At 40.8% G+C, this 24,167-nt stretch overlaps 1 protein-coding gene across 2 annotated transcripts in view; it reads left to right on the forward strand.

Annotated features, from left to right (window-relative positions):
• Positions 1-20,699: 20,699 nt before the first annotated feature.
• The window catches only part of nkain2 (sodium/potassium transporting ATPase interacting 2), a gene marked incomplete at both ends in the record, with an annotated part of 95,428 nt that continues 91,960 nt past the window's right edge, over positions 20,700-24,167 (forward strand). For both annotated transcript variants that reach the window (XM_083898387.1, XM_083898388.1), the window contains one exon: positions 20,700-20,753. In XM_083898387.1, the coding sequence (XP_083754513.1) occupies positions 20,700-20,753 (54 nt within the window). The remainder of the gene's footprint in view (positions 20,754-24,167) is intronic.

Here is a 24,167-nt window from a genome sequence, read left to right on the forward strand (position 1 = left end):
CCAGTGCACACACAGGGAAATGTATTGGAGAGGATACAGCAAACACACACACACACATACACTATTATTGGCAGAGGCAGAGCAGACAGATGGGAAGACAGCAGAAAGCAGGGGGGAAGTGGAAATTAAAGTCACAGTGTCAGAAAGAACAAAGAGAACTCCGGGACTAATATTACATATATGACTGACAGAATATCCGTCATCAATCTAACAATATGAGGTCATTTTCAGCATATTTTTTTCACTTCTGCCCAGACGGAAACACTTACTAGGCTGGGACAAACTACTGTGACTCATTGTTTCCTGGCGATAAAGCCTAATGACTTTGATGACTCCCTGGCTTCTTATCTGGTGACACCAGCAGGTTGGCACTTTTCCTTATCCACTGAGATGTCTCTGCGGATCGGCATAAAAGTCTGTGCTTTCAGCCCTTCAAAGGCCTTGAAAGTAATTACAGTTTCAGATCATTAAAACTATAGCTATCGTGTAACAAATGGCTATTGTGTCGGACCTAATGAACCGAATGATGTACAGTCCACCTTAGACCCTGGAAACTGCACTCTGCCTTTTGGAAAGACTTAAAGGGTGATGATATTACGAGGGAAAACAGCACTCCAATACGAAACAAAACGACGCCGTTCAGCTATGAGCTGAATGTCCGGGATGAAATGAGACAAAACACAGATGAATAATTTAGAATTGAATACATTTAAATGTGAATTTTCACACTAAAACTCAGCAAAAAGTCAAAATCTGAGATTGGCTAGTTACCACCATTTTTTTTCTATAATAACATACATAAAAACAACACATTACCTCACTTATAGTAAGAGGGGTTTAAGAAGGAAGAGTTTTGGGGCACCTTTAGCTGCAACCTTTAAACTGCAGAGAGTGCGTAAACCTTTACCGAGGCTGCTCAGTTTACTTATCGTGATCGCCACCAAATCCTACTCATTTCCTTCCTGGGCTAAAACCTACATCCCGAGCAAAATGTCATGAAAATCTGTTGTTTACAGATAAACAAACATGGGCAGAAATCAAATATTTCCCTTGCAGACGGAATAAAATGTGCTTGTAGCGTGTGGTCTTTACTCACTTTTGACTAAAATTATGTTACAATGCAATGAAGCATATAATTGTATAAAAATAGCATTTCATTCTGTGCCACCATGGGGTTAACTTTCATTTTGTCTCATGCTTTAGTTTAATGGAAGACCCGCTGACTGATGTTGTATTGTTCAGTTCAGTTCAGTTCAGTTCAGACCTTTATTGTCCCTCAAGGGGGACATTTTGGTTTGCAGCAGTGGTTAAAAAGACAGAAGGACACAAGACGGAAGACAAAATATTGCAAGCAGCCTGACAAAATTCAGTGCAATGCATTAACTCTTTGACACCTAACCCCCAAAATATCTGTTTGGACTTCTTCTTTTTTTTTGCTCATTTTAACCATAAAAGAGCCAGAAAATGTCCTATAACTAAGTGTTTTTGCCCATTTTTCCAGATTAAAGCGGACCTAGACCGAAAGTCCCAATTAACGCTATTTTTAGTGTGTATCTGTGCCATTACCTTGTTTACGAAGCCCTAAAGTTTCGAAACGAAACAGTTCAGCCATCGCTGAGAACGCTGTGTTTTATTGTAATCTCGGGCTCAGCGAGATCTCTGAAAAAACCTAGTCCAGTTACGTAAACAGCGGTTCTCCTGAACAGCAGATCGTCCTGCTCCGAGCACTAGTCCGGGCACATCCGGTTGCGTACATTGAACCGCAGAAGAAGAATAACGTCCGTAGTGGAGGTGTTTCACGAGCGACAGTGTCTTCTGACTCTGGGTCTGACTCTGGGTCAAAGTCATAAAAGGGACTGCGGCGGGGAGTCGTGACGAAGCTATTTTTAAACACTGTTAAAACAATGTTTTGATAATGAGTAGCAGTGCATCCGCCGTTCCAGAGGGGGGAGCTGCGATTCTGAGAGCGGGTGTGCTGAATATTTCACTTCCGGGTATTGGCCAATCACAAGACAGTTTGGAAGGCTCTACGCTGGCTGGCCATTCACAACACAGTCTGTCTTCTGGGTGTGAGATTTATGTCTGAAATATCGCGGCTCAGCACAGCGTCAGAAAAGACAGATTTCTATCGGCTCGTTTACAGCAACTAGGGGGTTTTTGACCATAAAAACAAGTTAATATATGTAAGTAGACCTCCATAACTAACATATATGTGCAACAGAACCACTCTATGTGAGCTTTAACTTCCAATATCTGGCAGTTATTTACAATTTACTGCATGTTAAACTAGTCTATTATCAATTTTAAATGAAGAATTGGAGTGAATGAACAAATGAAGAATTTTGAACGGTATGAAACATGTTTAATATAACATTTTGTTTGAGTCTTTGTCTCAATGTGTGAAAACGGGCCAATAAATGCAAGACTATGCACAGGCGTTTTTCCAACTCTCTCCTCTGTGGTGACAAAGACGCAGATTCTCTTGGCTTTCATGAGCAACTTCTCAGCTTTCAGAAACAGTTGGATTTTTTCCCATAGCACAAAGTGTCGTGCTAAGTACTGCAATGCAAAGCGCACTTGCACATAATCTGATACGCTCGTTGTTAAAGGGTTAATTGAACAAAATAAATCTATTACACTTTGCCTGAGGCAAACTTGAAAGTTGTGGGTTTGATTCCTGGCTCTGCTCTGCTTGATGTGGCAAGACAATTACATAGAGATGTGATGTGTGAATAGGAGATTTAAAAAAAAGCAGCTTTAAGAAGACTAGATAGAGCACTAGGAAAGTGCTCTATAAATTCAAACCATTTACCTCTGACCTGATGAGAGAGGAACACATTTCTCTGATAGAGAACGGTCATTGCTGGCTAAAATCCACGTTGCCTTTCTCACAAACTGTCTGTTCCGCATTTTCTGACATAGACGGCTGCTGTGTTCCAATTATCCTGCTGGCTGTATGAATAATTCAGCGCAGACGACTTTTGTTTTGTATCGAGAGGTTCGAGAGACGAGGCAGAAGGTTAAAATAGACTCAATGAATGTGCCTGTAAAATTCGACCCATCAGAGTTTTGTGTTACTGCTTGTGGTAATACAACTCAACTCAGATCAGCGCGACACCGAACAAGCGGCTTCTGCGGCCTCGCAAAGTTTCTATATGGGCTGACAACTTCTCAAAGGCAAGAAATATTGGCCACAGTTAAAAACAGGTGCATTTCATCCAAGCTGATAAAAGTGACAGTGACATGAAGCACACAGCTGAATTAAAGCGAGCCAAGGGACAAAACCATAAAGCAAAGCATCTGATTTAACAGCCATTTAAAGAGCCATTTCACTGACTGGTGCCTGAAAGGACGACGAACTAATCTGACGCTCCGATACCTCTCAGTCTTCTCCGCGTGAAGCTCCTCATCGGGTCAGCTTAACTCTTAACTCTTTACCCTGTTGGATTAGCAGATTATCTTCAAGTGCAGCGACGACAGCAGAGACAAAGAAGGCCAGATTCAGATTCAACTTTGTTGTCATTATACAAGGGAACGGAATGCAGAAGGCATCGCACCAGAGAAATATGTAGGTGAAAATATGGCCGTATAAATAAATGATAATAAATAATAAGTCACGGGTTACAAAGTGATACGGCTATAAATATGGCAGTATATACAGTACAGATTGAAACAGAATGTGTAAAACCAATAGGTTATGGAGCGGTATGAGTATAAATAAATATGGCAGTATAAGTATAGTGGTATGTACAGACTGAAAAACGATAATATATAAAACAGGCGATGGGTAGTAACAGTATATACATGTGTGCAGAAGTGCAGATTAGAAATATCTGTATTTGCTCTTTATTACAGCATTTAAAGTTCAGTAAAGCTAATTTTTCCAAATAAATCATGGTGTTATAAATGTTTCCATCTGCTGACCTAAAAACTTAAAGACATTAAAGGTGCATTATGTAATAAATCTAAAGCAACTGGCCATAAAATCCTCCTAATATGTCACAGAGACTCGGGAATAATGTTCATATAACAAACTGAACTCACCAACAACAACAGTACAGCCAAAATATTTGCATTAAAAATATATATTTTGCAGACTGCAAATCATGTTTATGTTTTGAAATCATGTTCTGGCATGTGGCGCCACCTACCGCCGTCTACCAATCATTGCAGTCAGTAGAGTCTCAGCTGCCGAGCAACCACGGGTTGCCAGTTACGTCGGAAAACGAAGCCTAAAAGACCTCTGTATTTTGAATTTAAATGTAGTAACCGTTTTTGGCCACATTCTTTTCCACCTTTTAAAAAAAAAAAAGAGCTGTCAAATAGAGTCATTCAGGGAGACACAGAAAAAGCTTCAGACTGTCTGGTCAGAAGACATTATGAGGAGCTGCACACCAGACACCTCATGCATTTTTAACCAATCAATATCCGCTATTCTATGTCTCTTTCCTCCTCTCTATCCATCTCTCTCATTCCGCTTCCTCCGGTCTCGTCTGTTGTGTTCCATGTTCTCTAATTGTTTTCTTTTTTTTCCTTGTTACCTTTTCTCCTTGAACGGCAGCAGAGTTCATTAATTTGTCTCATCTCCCTCTGTCTGATCTCTCACTCCGTCTCGAGCCACACAATCATTCTCATCTCAGTCCTCGCTCCACGTTCGTTTGCCCCAGCCCTTATACTCTCGAGTCTGCTCTCTCTCAGTTCTCTTTCACTTCATCGATTAAAATGGCCTGGTAAATGCCCTTCCCCATTTTAGCTAACTTTGGGAATTATCCCGGCCCTCTTTACTTTGCCTTAATTGGCATTAGTGCACGGCCTCTCTGAGCTCATGCAGACTCCAGCGACAGGGATCACACAAAGACTTTAATACACAGAATAATAAATGGGTATAAGTGCAGATGATAAAAAAAAAAAAAAAATTGTCAAAGAGTTCACACAGCGCTGTAGCAGCGTTTCATCTCAAGTGTCACCTGGAGACTTTCCCACACTGCACTCAAAGGAACTGATTTGTTTTATGTCAAGACAACTAAAAAGTCGTTTGATAAGATAAAGGCTTCTTACCCGCCCGCCCCTGCACTGACTCTGTATACACACAAACGCTCCCTCAAGGCTGTGGTATACTTACATGTGTCGTCGCATATCGCGGCTCCTGGTATACTCGCGCGTCAGGGTCCTGTAGTATTCCACTTCACCATCGGGTGGCGGTACAAGTCTGACACATTCCTACTAGAGATAGACCGATATGGTTTTTCAGGGCCGATACCGATTATTAGTACAAGGAGGCCGATAACCGATATTTGGAGCCGATATTCATTTGCAGTAAAAGTGAAAATATTGACATCAAAATTTGGAATAATACAAACACTTAACTTTGTTTAAATGCCTTTAAGCATGTGTTTATTAAACAGGTTTTCAGATTTGCAACATGTTAAATGTTTTTCATCTTAGACAAGAGACATCTTTGTTTTAAAATGTTAATAAAAAGTCCAGGAAGCTCTTAGAAAGTTAACTGATGTCTTATCGGCCTTCAGATAAAAAAAAAGGCAGATGCCAATATACATAAAAATGCAGAATATCGGTGCCGATAATCGGTCTATCCCTAATTCCTACCAAAGAAGAAGAAGAGAACGATGCTACAGCTTCCTCGGACACAGGACACTGGTACAAGCGGTTCATGAGCTGAAAGGCCAGTTCATTAAACTATAGCTATAGGGGTGTCAGCCAGTTTGAAGGTCGCGAGGTCGAGGCTGTTGTCGGAAAAAAAATTTTTGGCAGCACAAACCCAACGCACTCTTTTGCATGCGGTTCCAAAATCACCCGGCGGGTTGATGATCGCGTCATGCTAATTGTGCGTGTTGGGTCTGCGCTGATAGTATTGCTTGACTGAAAATGTATACTGTATGGATTTATGTATGGTTGTGTTACAACTTTACAGAACTTGTGCACAGATTACACCAAAATAAAGGATAAGTCAACGGGCTAGTAACGTTGAGAATGCAAAATAATATAAAGCAGTTGTGCTGTGTTGACAGTGTTCTGAAGATAATGAAAAATGGGTCTATGTGTGGATTTTTCTCTGTAATCCTGCCTTAAATGTCTTCTTTATAGCGCTAATACATTTTTAAACACATTGCACATGCAGTGCAGCGCACATTTTGGATTTACAAGCACAAACACAAACAAATCCTTATAAGACTAGAACGCACGCACACACTTTTTTTTTATCCAAGCCTCCTAAAGACACTTATTTTCTCAGAGGGGAAAGTAGAATTTGATTTGACTCACCCAAGTCTATTTGTGAATAATTTAATGATTGCTATGTATTTATGTGTTCATCCGTGGATGCATTTCTGCGCCGAGATACAACGAGTAACAAATGTGGACGGGGGGGAAAGGCCGTCCCTGAGAGTATTTGTCTGTCGATGGCGAACAAAAAGGATGCAGAACCCGCGCATTTAAATATACTGAACGGGAAATTGACTCGGGGGCTGAATTCGATAATAGGACGTAAAGCTTGTTGTGATTTACATTATGCATTTACTCCGCTCTTGATAAAAATGACAAATGCATTAAATTGTATTGAGCTCCGGTGAGCTACTGCTGCAATATCCAGGTCTAATAGCACTTACATTTTTGCCTCCAGACACACACACACACACACACCTCTTAAGATGGTAAAATGTTTCTCCGGACAAGGAGTCCAAATAAAACTGAATTAGTGTGTGATTTATTTGTCTGTGTCCACGCAGCAGAGACAAACACACACACACACATTGAGTCAGCGTGGTGACCTGCGGGACAATTTTTACGGGGCTACTGTTTTTTATATAATCCCCGAATACACTGTTGTTGTGTTATGTAACACAATGATTCCCCCCCCCCTTATATTTATAAGACCATTAAAATGGAATACTTAATGAGACTTCTTGTGCTGCTCTGTGGGGTCGGATGCATGTAGTGTCTGTTATTGTATTTCCACGTCCTCGTAAACTACATCAACTCCTGAGGGACGCTGTGCAAGTGGACAAAATTATTTCTCCCCGCTCGTTTGTCAAAGTCAATGGAAAAAAGAAATAAAGAAAAAGAAATAACTTATTTGATTACCGGAAAAGAAAGAAAAAAAGGAGTAGTCATTGTCTACAAGTTACAATTGGTGGAAAAGAAAATATTAGGACGCTTACTGTGATGTAATTATATAAGCGTAAATACACCTTGGCTGTCGGATCGCTCAGGAATGCGTTTGTAGGCAATTGTAATTATTCTAAATGAGAAATTAATGATAATCATGTGGAAAAAACCGTAAGCCTTTTCTGCGCAACTGTGCTCTTAATTCCTCAAAATGACAGTTTAAATAAGCTGTTAATTGTATAATACACTTCAAGTGAGGAGATGAGAGATATTTAGGCGTATATAAAACATGTCTTTTTCCACTTGATCGGTGAAGTGATGCAGTGTGCGCGCATTACACATGTCTAAGAACATACTGTTAAGTTACAGTTTCATACAGTTACATTTTCTCCTGTGCGTTAATTCATCTGATTTACATAAATGTACAGATTAAATCCACACTGTGAATAGAACATCAATATATGTGTATGTATATGTATATGTATATGCAAAAACTTTACAAATGAAAGTGCTGACAAAATAAATTATGTCAACACATCATACACATCATGTGTCAGTCAGAAGGGGTCAAAGGTCACAAAATTAGCAGCAACTAGCCCATCCTTGTCATTCACTGCCAGAGTTTCCTTTTCTTGTTCCGTCAGTAACAGATGTGATTTAAAGGGACAATATGTAGTATTTATGGGTTTATATTACCCAAAATCCACTTTTGTATACATATTATGTGCTCCTGCATTGTCTAGTCGCTGTATAATATTCTTTGTTTCATTTTCGTAGTGTTTCAAAAAGTAATTTAAAATAACATGGTCGCGGGCCGCGGTCGCATAGCCACTGTTAGCAGCGAGACGCCATGTTTCTACCGGAGCCTGTAAGGACAAACGCGAGAGAACAAAACAATCGTCTCTTTACTTGTAGCGGAAGTCCCGCCTCCTTTCTCTACGCTTCGTCTGCTACGGCCGCGGTAGCTCGCCCTCTCCCTCACCTCACGAACCTCATCTGCTGACACGGAGAAAGACGACGAGGACGACATTTGACCAGCTTCGGATACCGTAGCACTCAGGGAAGGGAGGGGGTGAGCAGAGCAGCAGGTCTTTGTTGTAAATTTCAGCCTCTCCTCTAGATGTCACTATAAACTACTTGCTTCCCCTTTAAATACAAAATTAAAAACAAAACAACAAAAAAAACCTATATAACCAGGGTTCCACAACAGGGCAACAGGGTCGATCACCATACACTAAATACTTGAGACTTTAACCTGTAAAAGATGAGGGGTTACATATGGATTATATGTACAGCATATGTACAGTATATACAGTAGTGAAACCTCAAGTTTACAGAGCTGTACGTTGACTTTTGAAGTGCCATGCAGGTTAATCATGTTAGAGGAAGTCGGTGTACATTTTTAATAAATGCATTAAAGTATTACACAATGTAGGATTTGCTCTCAGGTTCCCCCTACAGTTGGTAAATGTTATTGTTCTTTGAACTCTGAAGCAGGACTTCTAATGTACAAACAACCACGTCTTCAGATCTGGTACAATAGCTTATTATAAAGCTTTTTATGCAAATATGATTACATAGTTTTACTTTTCAATCTAATATTTTCCAATAATTGCACCATAGCACTGCTGCTTCCTGCACATTGACCATTTACTTATTGCACACCTGTACATTTGCATAATGACTTAACAACTGTTTATTACCGCTGTAGTGCTTTTATTCCCTTTTTTTATTTTACTTTTTATTGCCCTTGTTTTTATTTGCATTTTTATATTAGTTTATTTATTATTCTAGTCTAGTTTATGTTATTGCACTTTAAGACGGGACCTTTGAAAACAAGCTTCCATGTGAAAGCATAATTATATGGTATGACAATAAAGATTCATTGATTCCTAATATAAATTAACCCTGAAAAAAAAAACAACGACAGAAGAATGATAGTGCTTTGGTTTGCATGGCTTGCGTTTTCAACCCCATTGCTCACTGTATGCACGTAATTAGAATCAGGCGATTTATGAATGAGGTGGACAAGAGGACGAGATGACCTCAATGACACGGCCTGACGCACAGCGAGCTCGAGCGCTCTCGATGTAGATGACAAGCAAACTGTGTAGAAGTTACATATTGCATAATTCAGGTTGATGCAGACCTGCTCAGGCTTTGACAGAGGTGCTAATGTATGTTGTGAGTTACATTTGAAGGTTGAAATCAGTGGTGTAGTGGTATGTATGACATATATACCCTCTACCGAAGGGGCAGGATTTCTGTATGACCACTTAAAAATGCACATTAAAGGTGCATTATGTAATAACTCTAAATCAACTGGCCATAAAATCCTCCTAATATGTCACAGAGACTCAGGAATAATATTCATATAACAAACTGAACTCACCAACAACAACAGTACAGCCAAAAATATTTGCATTAAAAAAATATTTTGCAGACTGCAAATCATGTTTATGTTTTGAAATCACGTTTTGGCATGTGGCGCCACCTACCGCCGTCTACCAGTCATTGCAGTCAGTAGAGTCTCAGCTGCTGAGCAACCACGGGTTGCCAGATACGCCAGAAAACAAACCTAAAAGACCTCGGTATTTTGAATTTGAATGTAGTAACCGTTTTTGGCCACATTCTTACATATGGCACCTTTAATTCATAACAACTCTGTGTTTTGTTTATTTGACAGAAATTACACTCGTGTACTTTGTTTTTGCAAATTAAATGACTGGAGTCAATGGAGTTTTTCATTAAAAACATGAATTAAATAAAGTAATAAAATTCACCATGTGCATACTCTTATTGTAGGTCGTTGCGCTGCTGGTCTGGCAACCCATGCTGCTTTAAGTGTGTATTTCTTTAAGTGATTGGGGCAAAGTGATGTGGACTCTAATGTCCCTTTACACGCTGCTGCATCACAGTTATAAACATTGAAGTAAGGAAGCAAGTGACACATTATGAGTGTTTTCAACAGCCTTTTCCTGAATCTACAGACTTGTTTGAGCATATATCACTTTTAAAAAAAGAACAGTTTTTGACTTTGAGTGGATTTGTATGACCTTTTAAACAATTCCACTGGTGACAATGAAAAAAAAAAGGTCCTCTGGGAAATTATCATCTCATTCCCCGTTAAAAAGCAAATAAAATAAATGATTCAAATCTCTAGCAACCACTGAGCTGTCTCCAGTGCCAGAGGAATACAAGGTCAGGAAAACGTGTGTCTGCACGGGCGCAGAGTGTTGATTGAACGATGCACTTTCATGCAGCGACAAAATTGAAGCTTTTGTATATTCTGTCGGGATGCATGATGAACTTGAAGGTGCTTTGGCGTCTGCTCGTGCCAATGACTCTGACAGAATGAAGACTGATGCTGGAAAGTGAGTGTCTTTTCTGAAGCACTTTGGAGTTGCTGAGCCAGCGGCTAAAAAAAGCTGCCCTACTGCTGCACAAGCACATCAAAAGATTAGCAGATATTTGCCAAGATGTTGCTCACACTGGACCTGCTCCTCCCCTCCTGCCTCATCAGTCAAAGCTCCGTCGCGATAAAGCAGCCATTTGTCGAGTCACGTGACGTCTTTGCATTGACGTTTCCTTGTTGCGCTCGTGGAATACTAACCTGTCTGTTTAAGAGTGGCTCCCTGTCGTCAGGGCTCGGAAATGTGTGAGACGGTGCCGTCACCACCTCCTCACCCTGGATGGTGACAGGTGTCAGTAAATCCCTGCTCTGTCTGAAAGCTTTATCTCACTGACACTGAGCTACAAATGGTTCTGCTTCCACCAGACACTGAGATTTTCCTCCCCGACTCCTTTCGCCGTGCCTTTCTCGACTTTAAAACTACACTGTGTGTAACTCTTAAATAGAAACAAACGCCTCTTATTACGTCGATTGAGTTCACGCAGTGTCGCTCCCCATGACTCTCTCCGCGTTTTGTTTGGATGTCGCGACGCCCTGTGACATTTCTGCACCGCACATCGGAAGTGAGTTGTTTTATGTCAAGGGAGATGGAAGTGACAGAAACATTCTGAAAAAAAAAAAAAAAAAAGAACCAGTCTTTACATCGCTTCTATTCATGTAGAGCAGGTGTGTCAAACATAAGGCCCACGAGCCATAACTGGCCCACAGGAGCGTTCGATCCGGCCCACAGAATGAATTAGTTAAAATGTCTAAATAATATAGAAATACTATAGTTGTCACTTCCAGATAAAATGTTTGTGCCTTTATAGATTCACTGTCATCTGTAGCTCGTAATGCACATGTGCACATGGTAAACTCTATCTATCTATCTATCTATCTATCTATCTATCTATCTATCTATCTATCTATCTATCTATCTATCTATCTATCTATCTATCTATCTATCTATCTATCTATCTATCTATCTATCTATCTATCTATCTATCTATCTATCTATCTATCTATCTGTTTTCAGATACCGTTGCCCTCGCCAGCACTCTCGCGTGTTTTACGGACAAAGCGGAGCTCCGCGAGACAACAATTCCAGGAATTTATCGCATTGTGACGTCCCAATGAGCGCGGAAGTCAACATCGCGTGTTTTATCTCCTGTTCTTAGACTGAGGAGGACCACAAAAACATGAGTGAGTCATCTTTTTTCACACTTTGCCGACCAGAGTCCCAAATATAAGGATTTAAATGATTCAAAAGTTGGTTTTGCATAATATGTCCCCTATAAGTTCTAATCGAAATGATCTTCTTGTGTATTTCAGCAAGAAAGCAAACATTTATATTTACCTTGAGGTCAAATCACTTGACCTGTGATTTCATCATCGTACCTGTGATTGTATAAACGGCCGTGACTCATGAATATTACGCCATATCCATCACAGATTCAATGAACCGCATTTTACAATCTCTGATTCCTCTTGCAGCTAAGTTGATTTGTGCTCCAGTGATGCACTTCTTGGCAGGACTCACATATCCGTCTATGGCTGTGCAACAATCAGCCACTCAGCAAAATAGGTCACTTAAATGCTCTCAGCCATGTTTTTTCTCACATAAGACAATTAATAGGAGAGAAAATGGCCGGTGCACTGAAGTGGCAACGATGAACCACTGGCCCTTACATTTTTTGCAGCTGCTGTTCTGAATAGTTTGAGAGATAAAAAAAAAACAAGAAAAAAACCTTATTTTACCTAAAATGACCGAATGTGTGTTTTTAATTATCAGTGAGTGCAGTTTCCCCTCTGTGTTATGGACCGTTTTAACTACTGCAGCTCTGCTTTGCCCCGTGGTGTCATTTTCAGCCATATGCAATCTTGCAGGACAGTGCAGTGTCCCATTTACTGTGATTACATCATTAAACCTTTTCCATGTTTGTGTTTTTGAAAGCACTTGGTTTAACTTTAAAGAGGAAAACAAAAATGCTGTGGTTTTTGTGCCCTTGTCCAGTACAGATGCACGAGTATCAATATTAGATATAATCGTCTTTGTTTTCACTGTTTCTCAATAAAACATGTAGTGTGTGTGAGTATTAGAGCTTCATGTAAAAGACATGAACAAGGCAATCAGAGATGGCAGACTTCACCCCATTTACGCAACAAGCCTCTGGCGGCCTCTGCTGGTCATATTGGCAAGTGCAAGTGTGGAAGCACAAACAAACATACGGACAGACACACAGCCACTAAAAACAATACTTCATTCTTCACTCTGTGGGGTGAAGTGACAAAACAGCATGAATTATGAGGGGAAAAAAAGTCTGAATTCTGGGATTAGAGTCAGAATTCAGAGATAAGAGTCAAAATTCTGAGTCAGAAGTCTGGCAATTCTGACTTTAATCTCAGAATTCAACAAAAATCTCAATTCTATATAATAATCTCTTATAACAAATAATCTCAATTCTGAGAAAAAATTTAAGAAAGTCTGAATTCTGAGATTAGAGTCAGAATTCTGAGATTAGAGTTAAAATTCTGAAAATCAGAATTCTGACAATTCTGACTTTAATCTCAGAATTCTAAGAAAACTCTCAATTCTATATATTTAATAATCTCTTATAACAAATAATCTCAATTCTGAGAAAAAATGTCAGAAAATCTGAATTCTGAGATAAGAGGCAGAATTCTGACTTTAATCTCAAATTCTGAGAACAAATGCCAGAATTCTGGTATTAAAGAAAGCGTCAGAATTCTGAGATTAGAGTCAGAATTCTGACAATCCTGAACTTAATCTCAGAATTCTGACAAATCTTAATTTAATCTCAGAATTCTGACAATACTGATTTTAATCTCAGAGTTCTGAGAAAAAAAAAATCAGAATCCTGAGATTAAAGAATGTCAGTATTCTGAGATTGAATATGAGAAAAATACTTTTTTCTCATAATTCTGACTTTAATCTCAGAATTTATGCTATTTTATTATTTTTACATAAAGCCCTAATACTCTTCCATCGTCATTCTACATGTGTTTTATCTGTGTCTTGCAGTTGTCGGCGCACAAAACCATGGTAACAATACTCCGTGAGAACTTCAATGCTTTTGTGCGACAGTCTGTATTTTTCCCTCCATTTTCACCAGAAGACGGAGGTTCCCGTTTGCTCAACAGGACAGCATCTCAATGACTTTTCATTTTCCTTCTTTTCCCTTCAGGTCCTGTTGTCATTTTTGTTTCTCCTCTCATTTTGTTCAATCTTTAGTTGTTATTTTTGTTTTTTTTGTTTTTTTCAGAGATGTACGTGAGTCTTTATTAGTTCTGTCATTCACCTGATATTCTGAGCTCATATGGGCTATTTTTCAACCATCAGGCTGTGCTGTAAGTTTGATTTCAGATAGAACAAGGTGTAGGAGGTATAACATGTCAGAGCGGCAGAAGGAGTGTGTGTGTGTGTGTGTGCATGTGTGTGTGTTTGTGTGTGTGGGCTGTAGATAGGCTGGCAGCAGCAGGCATCTGGTGACATCTGGTCCAGACAGATAAAGTAACAAACACGTACTATCTCCCTATCAGGATGGAGGTGTAGTCTGTCTGTGTGTGTGTGTGTGTGTGTGTGTGTGTGTGTGTGTGTGTGTGTGTGTGTGTGTGGGTGTGTGTGTGTGTGTGTGTGTGTCACATTTTCTCTCTGTCAAAATCAAATTCAGAAAAGCCTCATTGACATGACAGGAGAGCAGAGTGTGCTGAAGCAGCACGATGATTCACATGAGGTAAAGTGAGTGCAACAGCAACTAATAGCGAGATTTTAACCAACAGTACACTAATGTGTTCCCCCTTTTCCCAGAATCCTTCCAAACACCTGATTTTATTATATCTTCCCCCATTTTGCTAAATGGAAACTTTAAGTTACTCCAGCACCTGGACAGCTCCCGTGGTTTCAGAGGTCAAGACTGACCTTTTTAACGTTACGTTGAGACATTCAACAGTTCTTTTAGATAATGAGTAAAAAAAACTACAACAAGATAATAGTACAACATAACAAGTGCAAGCGGCAGAAACAAGGAGTGATTCTTGTGTTTGTGCCTTGTCCTTTTACACATGTTGTGATTAAACTCTAATCATTTCAACTCACTCCATAGTTTCATTAATGATGAATCAATTATTCCCCCTGATTAAAGAAATGTCAGAAAATAGTTTAAAGAAAATGGCTTAGAACAAAGCCTCAAGGAGACAACATGAAATGCCTTGTGCAGTTTAACCGCTGCATTTTCCATTATCAAGGAAAACGTGTACAAAACAAGGAAACTGGTTGCATTTAAACTAATTAATGTCATCAAATTAGCTCCATTTTCATATTGTGTCATTAGCAGCATTGTAATACTTTGTTATTGTACTTAAAAATGCATTATGTAATAAATCCAAACCAACTGGCCATAAAATCCTCCTAATATGTCACAGAGACTCAGGAATAATGTTCATATAACAAACTGAACTCACCAACAACAACAGTACAGCCAAAATATTTGCATTAAAAAAAATATTTTGCAGACTGCAAATCATGTTTATGTTTTGAAATCATGTTTTGGCATGTGGCGCCACCTACCGCCGTCTACCAATCATTGCAGTCAGTAGAGTCTCAGCTGCCGAGCAACCACGGGTTGCCAGTTATATCAGAAAACAAAACCTAAAAGACCTCGGTATTTTGAATTTGAATGTCGTAACTGTTTTTGGCCACATTCTTACATATGGCACCTTTAAGTACAAAATTCACATATCTGTACTATTTCTAGCAATTTTTACTCCACTACATTTCCTCTAACTATCTTTGTTACTCGTTATTACCAAATAAATTCAGGAGAAGTAGAGTTGCTAATCGTCTGTATTTATATAGAGCTTTTCTACTCTTGATGAGCTGCTTTACACTACAGTTTTAACCCATTCACACACTGCGACATGGGGTTAAGTGTCTTGCTCAAGGACACATATAGACGAGCAGAGCCAGAAATTGAACCCACAACCTTCCAGTTGAATGACAACTCACCCTACCACTGATCCACCAAGGCTCAATCCTAACTCCTCACTTTTTTAAAATACTTTTACTTCTAAAACTTAAGTACATTTTATATCAGAAAATTATTTTGATACTTAAGTACAGTACATTTCATAGACTTTAAGACTTTTACTTCAGTAATACTATTAAAAAAAAAGTGACTTCACCTTCTACAAAAGTCATTTTTTGGTAACATACTTGTACTTTTACTCAAGTATCCCTTTATACTTTCTACAAGACTGGTCATTAGCTCACTCAGACTCCTGTTTTCATAAAAAAAAGTAAGCTCCTGATCACCAGGGGCCTCATCAGGTAAACTAAGGTCCAAGAGTTCAGAACCCCCCGGGCACAGGCCCAATCAACCTGCTCGCTAACCTTTGTGAAAGAGCACATCATGTGTGACGAGGGGTAAATTACACAGGCTGGATTATAGTTTTTTTTTTTTTTTTCTTTATCGGTTCTTATCAGAAAAGGGCACATAAAAGAAGGGGGGAGAGAAAGTGATATATAAAAAGGACAGGTGGACGAGGTAGATATAAAACATGAAGACTTTGAGCGGGAATACTGGGCGGACTGGGCCGAGAATGGATGAATAAGTGGGGTATGATGATAAATAGACCAAGGATGGATGGATGGATGCTTTGACACATGGCCCCCGGGCAAACTGCCATTATACATGCCACTGTCACTCAAGATTAGAGACATAATTAACTGCACTGCATGTTGTGTGTGTGTGTGTGGATCTGAATATGTGTTGTTTTCCTGCGTGTGTGTGTGTGTGTGTGGGAGGGGTAAGCAGTGACAGAGATTGATGGTTAGGGGAAAGCAGGCCATTCTGCTGTGGAGCTAAAGCACTGATAGCCTCCACACCTCTGTGTCTGTTCAAACTGTTGGGTCTTTCATAGGCGTGGCATCGGTGACCCTACATCACACACACACGCACACACACACACACACACACACACACACACACACACACACACACACACACATACACTACCCACCCCACCTTTAATTGGAGGGAAGTGACTTGTCACCTCATTTGGCTGAATATATAAATAGTCTGCCGCTGTGATGCCTTCACTGAACTCCAGACACTGTTGGAACAACAAGGAGATAAATGCTGTGCCATTCACAATGACTTGATCACTGTCTGAGGTGTTAACCCAGGGTTCTCTCAAATAACTAAGATTTTTTAAAGGTGCCATATGTAAGAATTCAACGTTCAAAATACCGAGGTCTTTTAGGTTTCGTTTTCTGACGTAACTGGCAACCCGTGGTTGCTCGGCAGCTGAGACTCTACTGACCGCAATGATTGGTAGACGGCGGTAGGTGGCGCCACATGCCAAAACATGATTTCAAAACATAAACATGATTTGCAGTCTGCAAAATATTTCTTTTTTAATGCAAATATTTTGGCTGTACTGTTGTTGTTGGTGAGTTCAGTATGTTATATGAACATTATTCCTGAGTCTCTGTGACATATTAGGAGGATTTTACGGCCAGTTGATTTAGCTTTATTACATAATGCACCTTTAACTAGTCTTAATAGCAGGTTGTCGGGGAATCTTTAGACTTTGGTTAAATGAATGGAAAATGAGGATAAAATGGTAATCAGACTGGACACAGAGAGAAGGAGAGAGGGATCCTTCATTATACTGCTTGATGGTTACAGGCCATGTTCTTGAGCAGCTGCTCACCGACCAAAGCTGCACCTCCCTGTGTGTTTGTGTGTCTCTATGTGTGTGTGTGTGTGTGTTTGTGTGTTTCAGTGAGAAAGTGAATAGAGCCCCTCGCTCTCCTGCTGAGCGGAACATCAGCATCATCAAGTCAGCCTGAGGCAGCTGCACCAAGGATATATGTCGGGGCGCTGGGACTTCAAAATAAAAGCACTATGTCCATCTGTCAGTATCTAAAGAGAGTGAAAATAATACCAATGTTTATTTTTTGTTTTTATTTATTTTTTGTTTGTTTGAATTTTGTGGCTTTTGCCATTGTGTTTTTCTTGTCTCTGTCCGCAGGCGTCATTGTATGTACAATAAAAGCAATTTTGTCAAATTGTATTATATTATGTTTTGCTATGTATTCTAATTTAATTTCAAATAATTAAATGTCCAAATCCATGCTTTTCATTTCTATTGCCACTGTGTGCTATACATATGCCTCAAAATATAAGTAGCAGTACCACTCGCAGTTTTCTTATTTGAATGAATACAAACAAGGAAGGAGTTCAGAATTGTGGTAGAAAGCTCGCTGGAAAAGTTGTGAATTACACAAACTTTGTTCTCCAGAATCTGAATGACTTAACATTTTATATGATTTATTCGAAAGCTCTCGTGTTCATTTTGATTTGATTTCATTTTCACATTGATTACCTGATTTTACTGTTTGTGTGTTTGCGTTCATATTTCAGTTGGTTGTACTTCCCCTTTGTTAATCACCATCACCTGTGTTCCTAATCAGCCACACCTGCTCCTCATTATCCCCTCAGCTCTGACCATTCGACCCTCACCAGATATTCTTCTTCTCTCCCATCTTGGTGTTTATCACATTTAATGTAAGTAGTTTTTACTTTTCCGTTAAGCTCAGCGCTTTGTGACACTGTCTTTTTGTGAACCACACAATGCACTGTTTCACTGAAGCTGCAGTGTCTACTTTTGCTTTTTGTTGTTGGTGGTGATATTATTCAGCATTTACAGTATTTGGTCTCTGTGAACAGAAACAATACATGTGTGTTTGTATGTATACTGTAGTGTGGCCATTAAGCGTTTATCCAGTCAAAAATAGTCTGATGAACCAGCTTTTTGAGAAGTAGAATTCACACCTGGAACATTTCATGGGCTTCTTTGCGTTTTCAGTCAAACTCCAACCCGTTTGCAGCCGTCTGCCTTTACTCGTGCAATGTTGCCGTTTGTCGTTTGACGTAACATGAAACCAATCACTACCTGTGTGCAGTGTGGGGGTGTGGCATGATGGCATTACCATCCAAACACATTGTAAAGCAATGTTTGAGCTCTTTAACAATGATTTAAATGTAATTTAGTTTGTTTTGGATTAAGTTTCACACTAGAATTCTAAATGTGGATGTTTGCTTTTTGTTTGAAGAGTTAGTACTTGTTTTTAATCCTGTTGTTTATTTTGATCTATTGTTGACTATTTATTTTTCATTTAATTGAGGCCTTCCTGCATGGAGTTTGCATGTTCTCCCCATGTGTGTGTGTGTGGGTTTTCTCCAGGTTGACCGTAGGTGTCAGTGTGAGAGTGGATGGTTGTTGACTCTGTTTATCCCTGTGATGGACTGGCGACCTGCACCCCATGTTTCACCCTATGTTAGCTGGGATTGGCACTGGTGACCCCGGTGACCATCATGTGGAGGATAAAGCAATGAAAGACGGATTTTATTTGAAAATCTTCTCAAATTATTTTTATTAAGTAGGTTTGTTAGTATTTTTTATTACTCTTTTTAAGTTATTATTTATTTATTTTGAATTCATTAATTCAGCTCAGCAGAGCAAAGATGCCAGAACCAGATTCTAGATATTTTTAGCTCATTTCCATCTGTAATCCACAACACTCATTCATTAGCAGCTTCCATACACATTTGTGTGTGTTTATTATATTTAGCAGCTATTAGTATGTTTATAAATCAGGTGTGTTTTCTCTAGATATTTCTATATTACAATAGGTGCAAACCAGCTCGCGGGTTTTATTTTGAAAATCTGAACCGGATTAGCCTCGTGGTTGCCCGGTGTTTGACTTGACAGATGGCAGGCGAGAGACGCTCCTCCAGGCGGACTCTCTCTCCCTCTCTCCCTCGGTCCGTTGGTCCGTCTCGGTTCCCATTGTCTCTCCTCCTCACTCCTTGAAGACAAACCCCGGACACCACTCGCCAAACTTCGCCTTTTATTTCGCATCGCGTCGCTGTTTTTTCCGTCGGTGACACGTGGAGACTTGTGTGTGTGTGTGTGTGTGTGTGTGTGGACATTCCACTTCACTCTGTCCACCTCTGTGTTTCCTGAGACGTGGTGATGACACGCTTTTTTTTCCTCTCTCTCTCCGGTCTGTTTTGTTAACAGTGTCGAGATGTTGTTGTTGAACCGGATGAAGAGGCTGTGAATGAACCGATCAACGAGGCGGAGGACAAACAACAAGGCGGCTGTTGTGGAGCAGATGAAGGGATGAACCAGAGGAGCATGAGGAGGAGGCGAAGGTCTTGAACCAGGCAACACAGGCACCAGGATCAGGGTTTTTGTTTATTGTTTTTTGCGGCTGCTGACATCTCCAAACATCCTGGCAACAATTGGACTCGGCGGATAAATAAAAGTGTATTTTGAACGCTGTGTGAACAGATGATGAGGAGCTGATCTGTGAGAGGAGGCAGGGACCACTTTGACTTGTCTCCTCCACCCTGAAACACAGCAGTTTGTTTCAGTCGGAGGAATCCAAGTGGAGCTCAGTCCAGAGACACAATCTGTTTATTCTCATCTCACCATCATATCCCTGCTGACCCCCCACCCACCCCCCTTTTTCCCCCCTCTTCTTCTTCTCTCCCTGGAAGTGGCTTCAACACAGGACTATGACAAGGATGCTGCTGCTCATTAAGGGGATTGTGGACCGGACTTTGTAGTCCACTAGGTGATGACTGGACAAGTGGAGCCTTTGTGGACATCTGTGGAACATTTGGAGACCTTTCTTGAGCCAACATTGTTCTGTTTCACACCCCACATTCTCAGAAAAATCTGAATTTGGCACTTGGGACCGTTCACTTGGAAATGCACCACCACACCGCCTGAATAATCCAGTGAAATCCAGTTGCTGAGGCTTGTGAGAACAATCTGTGCACTTGAATTTTCTCCACCTTCCATCTCTGACCCCTGACCCCCCACACACGTGTGTGTCAGAAAGTCCACACTGTGTGTGTGTGGGCTGTTAACCTGTCAGCAGCTGTAAGCCTTTTTATTCCTCTGAGCTCCAGCAAACTACAGGGCCACTGCTCTGTTGTGCACCTCTACCTGGGCTGCCAGCCAGCCAGACGGCCCCTCTGGGGGGGGGTTTGGATTGTGCAGGTACAGCTGGAGATTTAGGAGTTACTCTGAGTTTCTTCTTCTTCTTCTTCACCACGTGGGCAGAGAAGGAGGGGTGGACGCCATGGGGTGCTGTAGCGGCAGGTGTACCTTGGCCTTCATCTGTGGCATGCAGCTGGTAAGTGTCAAGATTGCTATTGATCTTAGCGTGAAAGAAGGCGGCTGTGTGAGAGAAATTGATCAGGAAAAAAAATGTTTTTTTTTTTTTTTATATAGCCTAAGAATAGAGTAATGATCAGGAATTGGCAAATTTGACTTGACGTGAAGGAGGGACACAGGTGGGTGGAAGGAAAATGGATGACTGAAAGGTCAGATCTGAGAAGTTAATAGGTGTGTAAAAGGTCGTTATACAAGGTAGGAGCTGCGTTTAGGGACAGATTGACAAATGGCTGGACTGAACGGATGAATAGCTGTTGGTGGGAGCTTTAGGACAGATAGATGGACGAGGCAGAGAGTGATGAATGGACACGCCGGAGAAAAGGGAGGTATGGGTGGATGCATGGCAGATGGGTTTAGGGAGCAGGTGCAGTGTGATTTATGGATCAAAAATGTAAAGATAAAGGGAACAGGAGGGATAGACGTGCTGGAAATGAAGGCTGTGAACTCTCTCTCGACATGTCTCTCTTTGTGTCTTCTGCTCTTCCCCATCTGTGTCAATGTAAACCGGTGCCAAGGAGGGAGAGATGGTTCTGTAGGTGTGTGTGTGTGTGTGTGTGTGTGTGAATGCCTGAGAAGAAACACAAATGATCTTATTAGAGGAGGTTCTTAGTAAGAAGGGGGGAATCTTTCTCGTTGGTGGGTCCCATTGTTGTTTCCCCCCCACGAGAAAAATGACCAAATGCAGGTGATCGTCTGTCAGGTCAGTACATTTCAAGGACAGCGGTAGTACAGTGGGATTTATGAGCAGATTAATCTTCATCTGTTCCATTTTTCTTCAGTCTTCACCGGTCATACAGAAAGAAATCCATCACAGAGAGAGGGAAATTTAAAGCAGTACTAGTTCTTTTTTCTTTGGTGAGGGCAAGTGGGAAAAAATGCTCTTTCCTCTATGCTTTGTTTTTTCTTCTCCGACATCTTGAGAAAAGCTCTTCAGATTCTTCTATATGTTAATTGCCAACTTTGCCAGATATCCAGGACGTTAATGTATCACACACTATTCTTTTTTTGTTGCTGTCGGTACTCGTTTGCTGCAGCTGTAAATAAGATAAATGAAAAATTATGGGAGTGCACCGATTTGAAAAATGCAAGATGCCTGCAAGAAACAAAAACATATCAGGGACCAATTGTAGACATTTGATACTTGTGCTGTAAACAGTTGGTTGCTTGGTGTCCCTACTGTCATCACTGTGAACTTCATCTTGTGACTGCTGAAACTCAACCAAAATAGTAGTAGAGCAGTAAACACCACACTTGAGCATAATTGGCCAGATTTTGGTCCTTCCGACAATCGTGGGTGCTACCGATTTTAGGCCAATTTGAACAGATTATCCGGCCAAAAAAATCCTGTAGTTTGAGGGGTTAACAGATGAGATTTTGGCCCTGTCCCAATACCTCCCCTAACCCCACATTTTTGCCCTAACCCTAAATTTTGCGCTTTCTCGTGTAGGAGGGAGCAAGGGGGAGTGTGATTTTGCCCTTATAATCAACCCTCAAAATGTAGTGAGCTCTGATGCGGGCTTAAAACGAAGTGGAAGATGAAATTACCCATGATGCTTTGTGAATTCAGCGAGCCGGCTGAATTTATTCAACAAAGACAGCAGGCCACATCTGCCAAGGAACTATTTTCGTTGTAATATGTTTTCGCAAATAAGCATGTTACAATGGGTTGGAATATGTTGGTTTGATATACATCCATAGGACCGTTGAGCTTTAAACACTGAAAAATAACTGACGATATATGAAAGCAGCTAGCTAACTAGCTAGCTAGCGTCTATTTACCGAGTGCTTCGAGAAAGTATGCCCGTCATGTAGAGCTACATGATGTGCAAACACTCTCGAAGCACTTGGCAAATAGCCGCTAGCTAGCTCTGCTATATCTAGGTAGTTTTGGCAGTGTTTTGGATTTATGTACTAGCGTTCACTTGAACACGAATACCCTGGACTTGTCAGATTGCAATCACATTCGTGATATAGTGTTTACGAGGACGGAGAAAAACCCAGCGTTGACGGAGAAAAACAAACGGCATGTGACGTAGGTTAGCACGTTCGTTGCGTTCACTCCGCTAGTTTGCATATGGTGGTGTCCCGTCTCCCGTACCCAGCGGACGGTAGAGAACGACGAAGAACTTGTGGATTAATGGCAACAGTATGATCTTGTTTAATGTGTCCTGCAGGACGTATCCCAACCGTCTCTACGTCTGTTTACATTCTGAAGTCGCATTAAATCCCGCGCATTTCTGTGAGATCCCCTCCCCTGAAATCATTTCATTAGATGCCAAGCGTGTGGTCCTGCGTCTTGACTGAATCATCTAGTCTGTACTGTCTCGGGATTTGAACATTGAATATTCGTTTACAAAATCCATTTTCTGTGGTCTCCCACGTTTTTTAAATCAAGTCAATTTTGAAAAATCCTCGTGTGTATGTGTTTGTGTGTGTGTGTGTGTATGGGGCAGGCGTCAGTCTGGCAGGATTTTCTTACACCGAGTTAGCGTGTAACAGGATTATTGGGTGTCAAGACACCGAGCAGTGTATTTTGTGTAGAACGGGACATTGTATGTACATGTGCACGGCCTCATTAACATGAGAGTAGCTCATGGAGTCATGTACTGTATGTAAGTGCAAACTTAAAGACCTGTTGTCATGCTCAAAAGGGCTGATCTGTTGCCCTGCGCGTGCCAGTGTGTGTGTGTGTGTGTGTTTCCACCGAGTACAAAGGATTTATGAAAATCGCCAGGTTCACGCTGAATGACCCTTTCTGTGTAAAGTGTGTGGTTGTAGGAGGCCTCTTCTCCTGTGAAGTGGAACTGTGCATGTTTTCATTCAGTTCAGGAATAATGGCTGTTTAAGTCAATGTGTCTCTGCAGTTGAATGCCCATGAGATTTCCACATGCACCGTAAGGGCATGGAACATACCACTGTGCTGTAAATGTGGGTGCTGCGTGTTTCCATAAGTGAAATGGAAGCTGGCGTGTGTGTGTGTGTGTGTGTGTGTGTGTGTGTGTGTGTGTGTGTGTGTGTGTGTGTGTGTGTGTGTGTGTGTGTGTGTGTGTGTGTGTGTGTGTGTGTGTGTGTGTGTGTGTGTGTGTGTGTGTGTGTGTGTGTGTGTGTGTGTGTGTGTGTGTGTGTGTGTGTGTGTGTGCCAGCCAGTGAGTAAGATGCTGTCATAGTGATAGTCATTGTGTCTAATGTGGTGGAACTAATGCTATGCCATAGTCAACAACATGTTTTGCTCTGCTAACTGCTGTAATAGCTAAGCCAGCAGATACCACTGCTAGCTGAGCTGGAGGTCTAACATTACTGTATTTTACAGTTTGGCCATGCACAGTTAGCTCTGTTGTAGCTGAAAGCACGAGACACAAGCGTCCCGGTGATG

Source organism: Microchirus variegatus, assembly GCF_963457635.1.
Source record: "Microchirus variegatus genome assembly, chromosome: 12".
Taxonomy (NCBI): Eukaryota; Metazoa; Chordata; class Actinopteri; order Pleuronectiformes; family Soleidae; genus Microchirus; species Microchirus variegatus.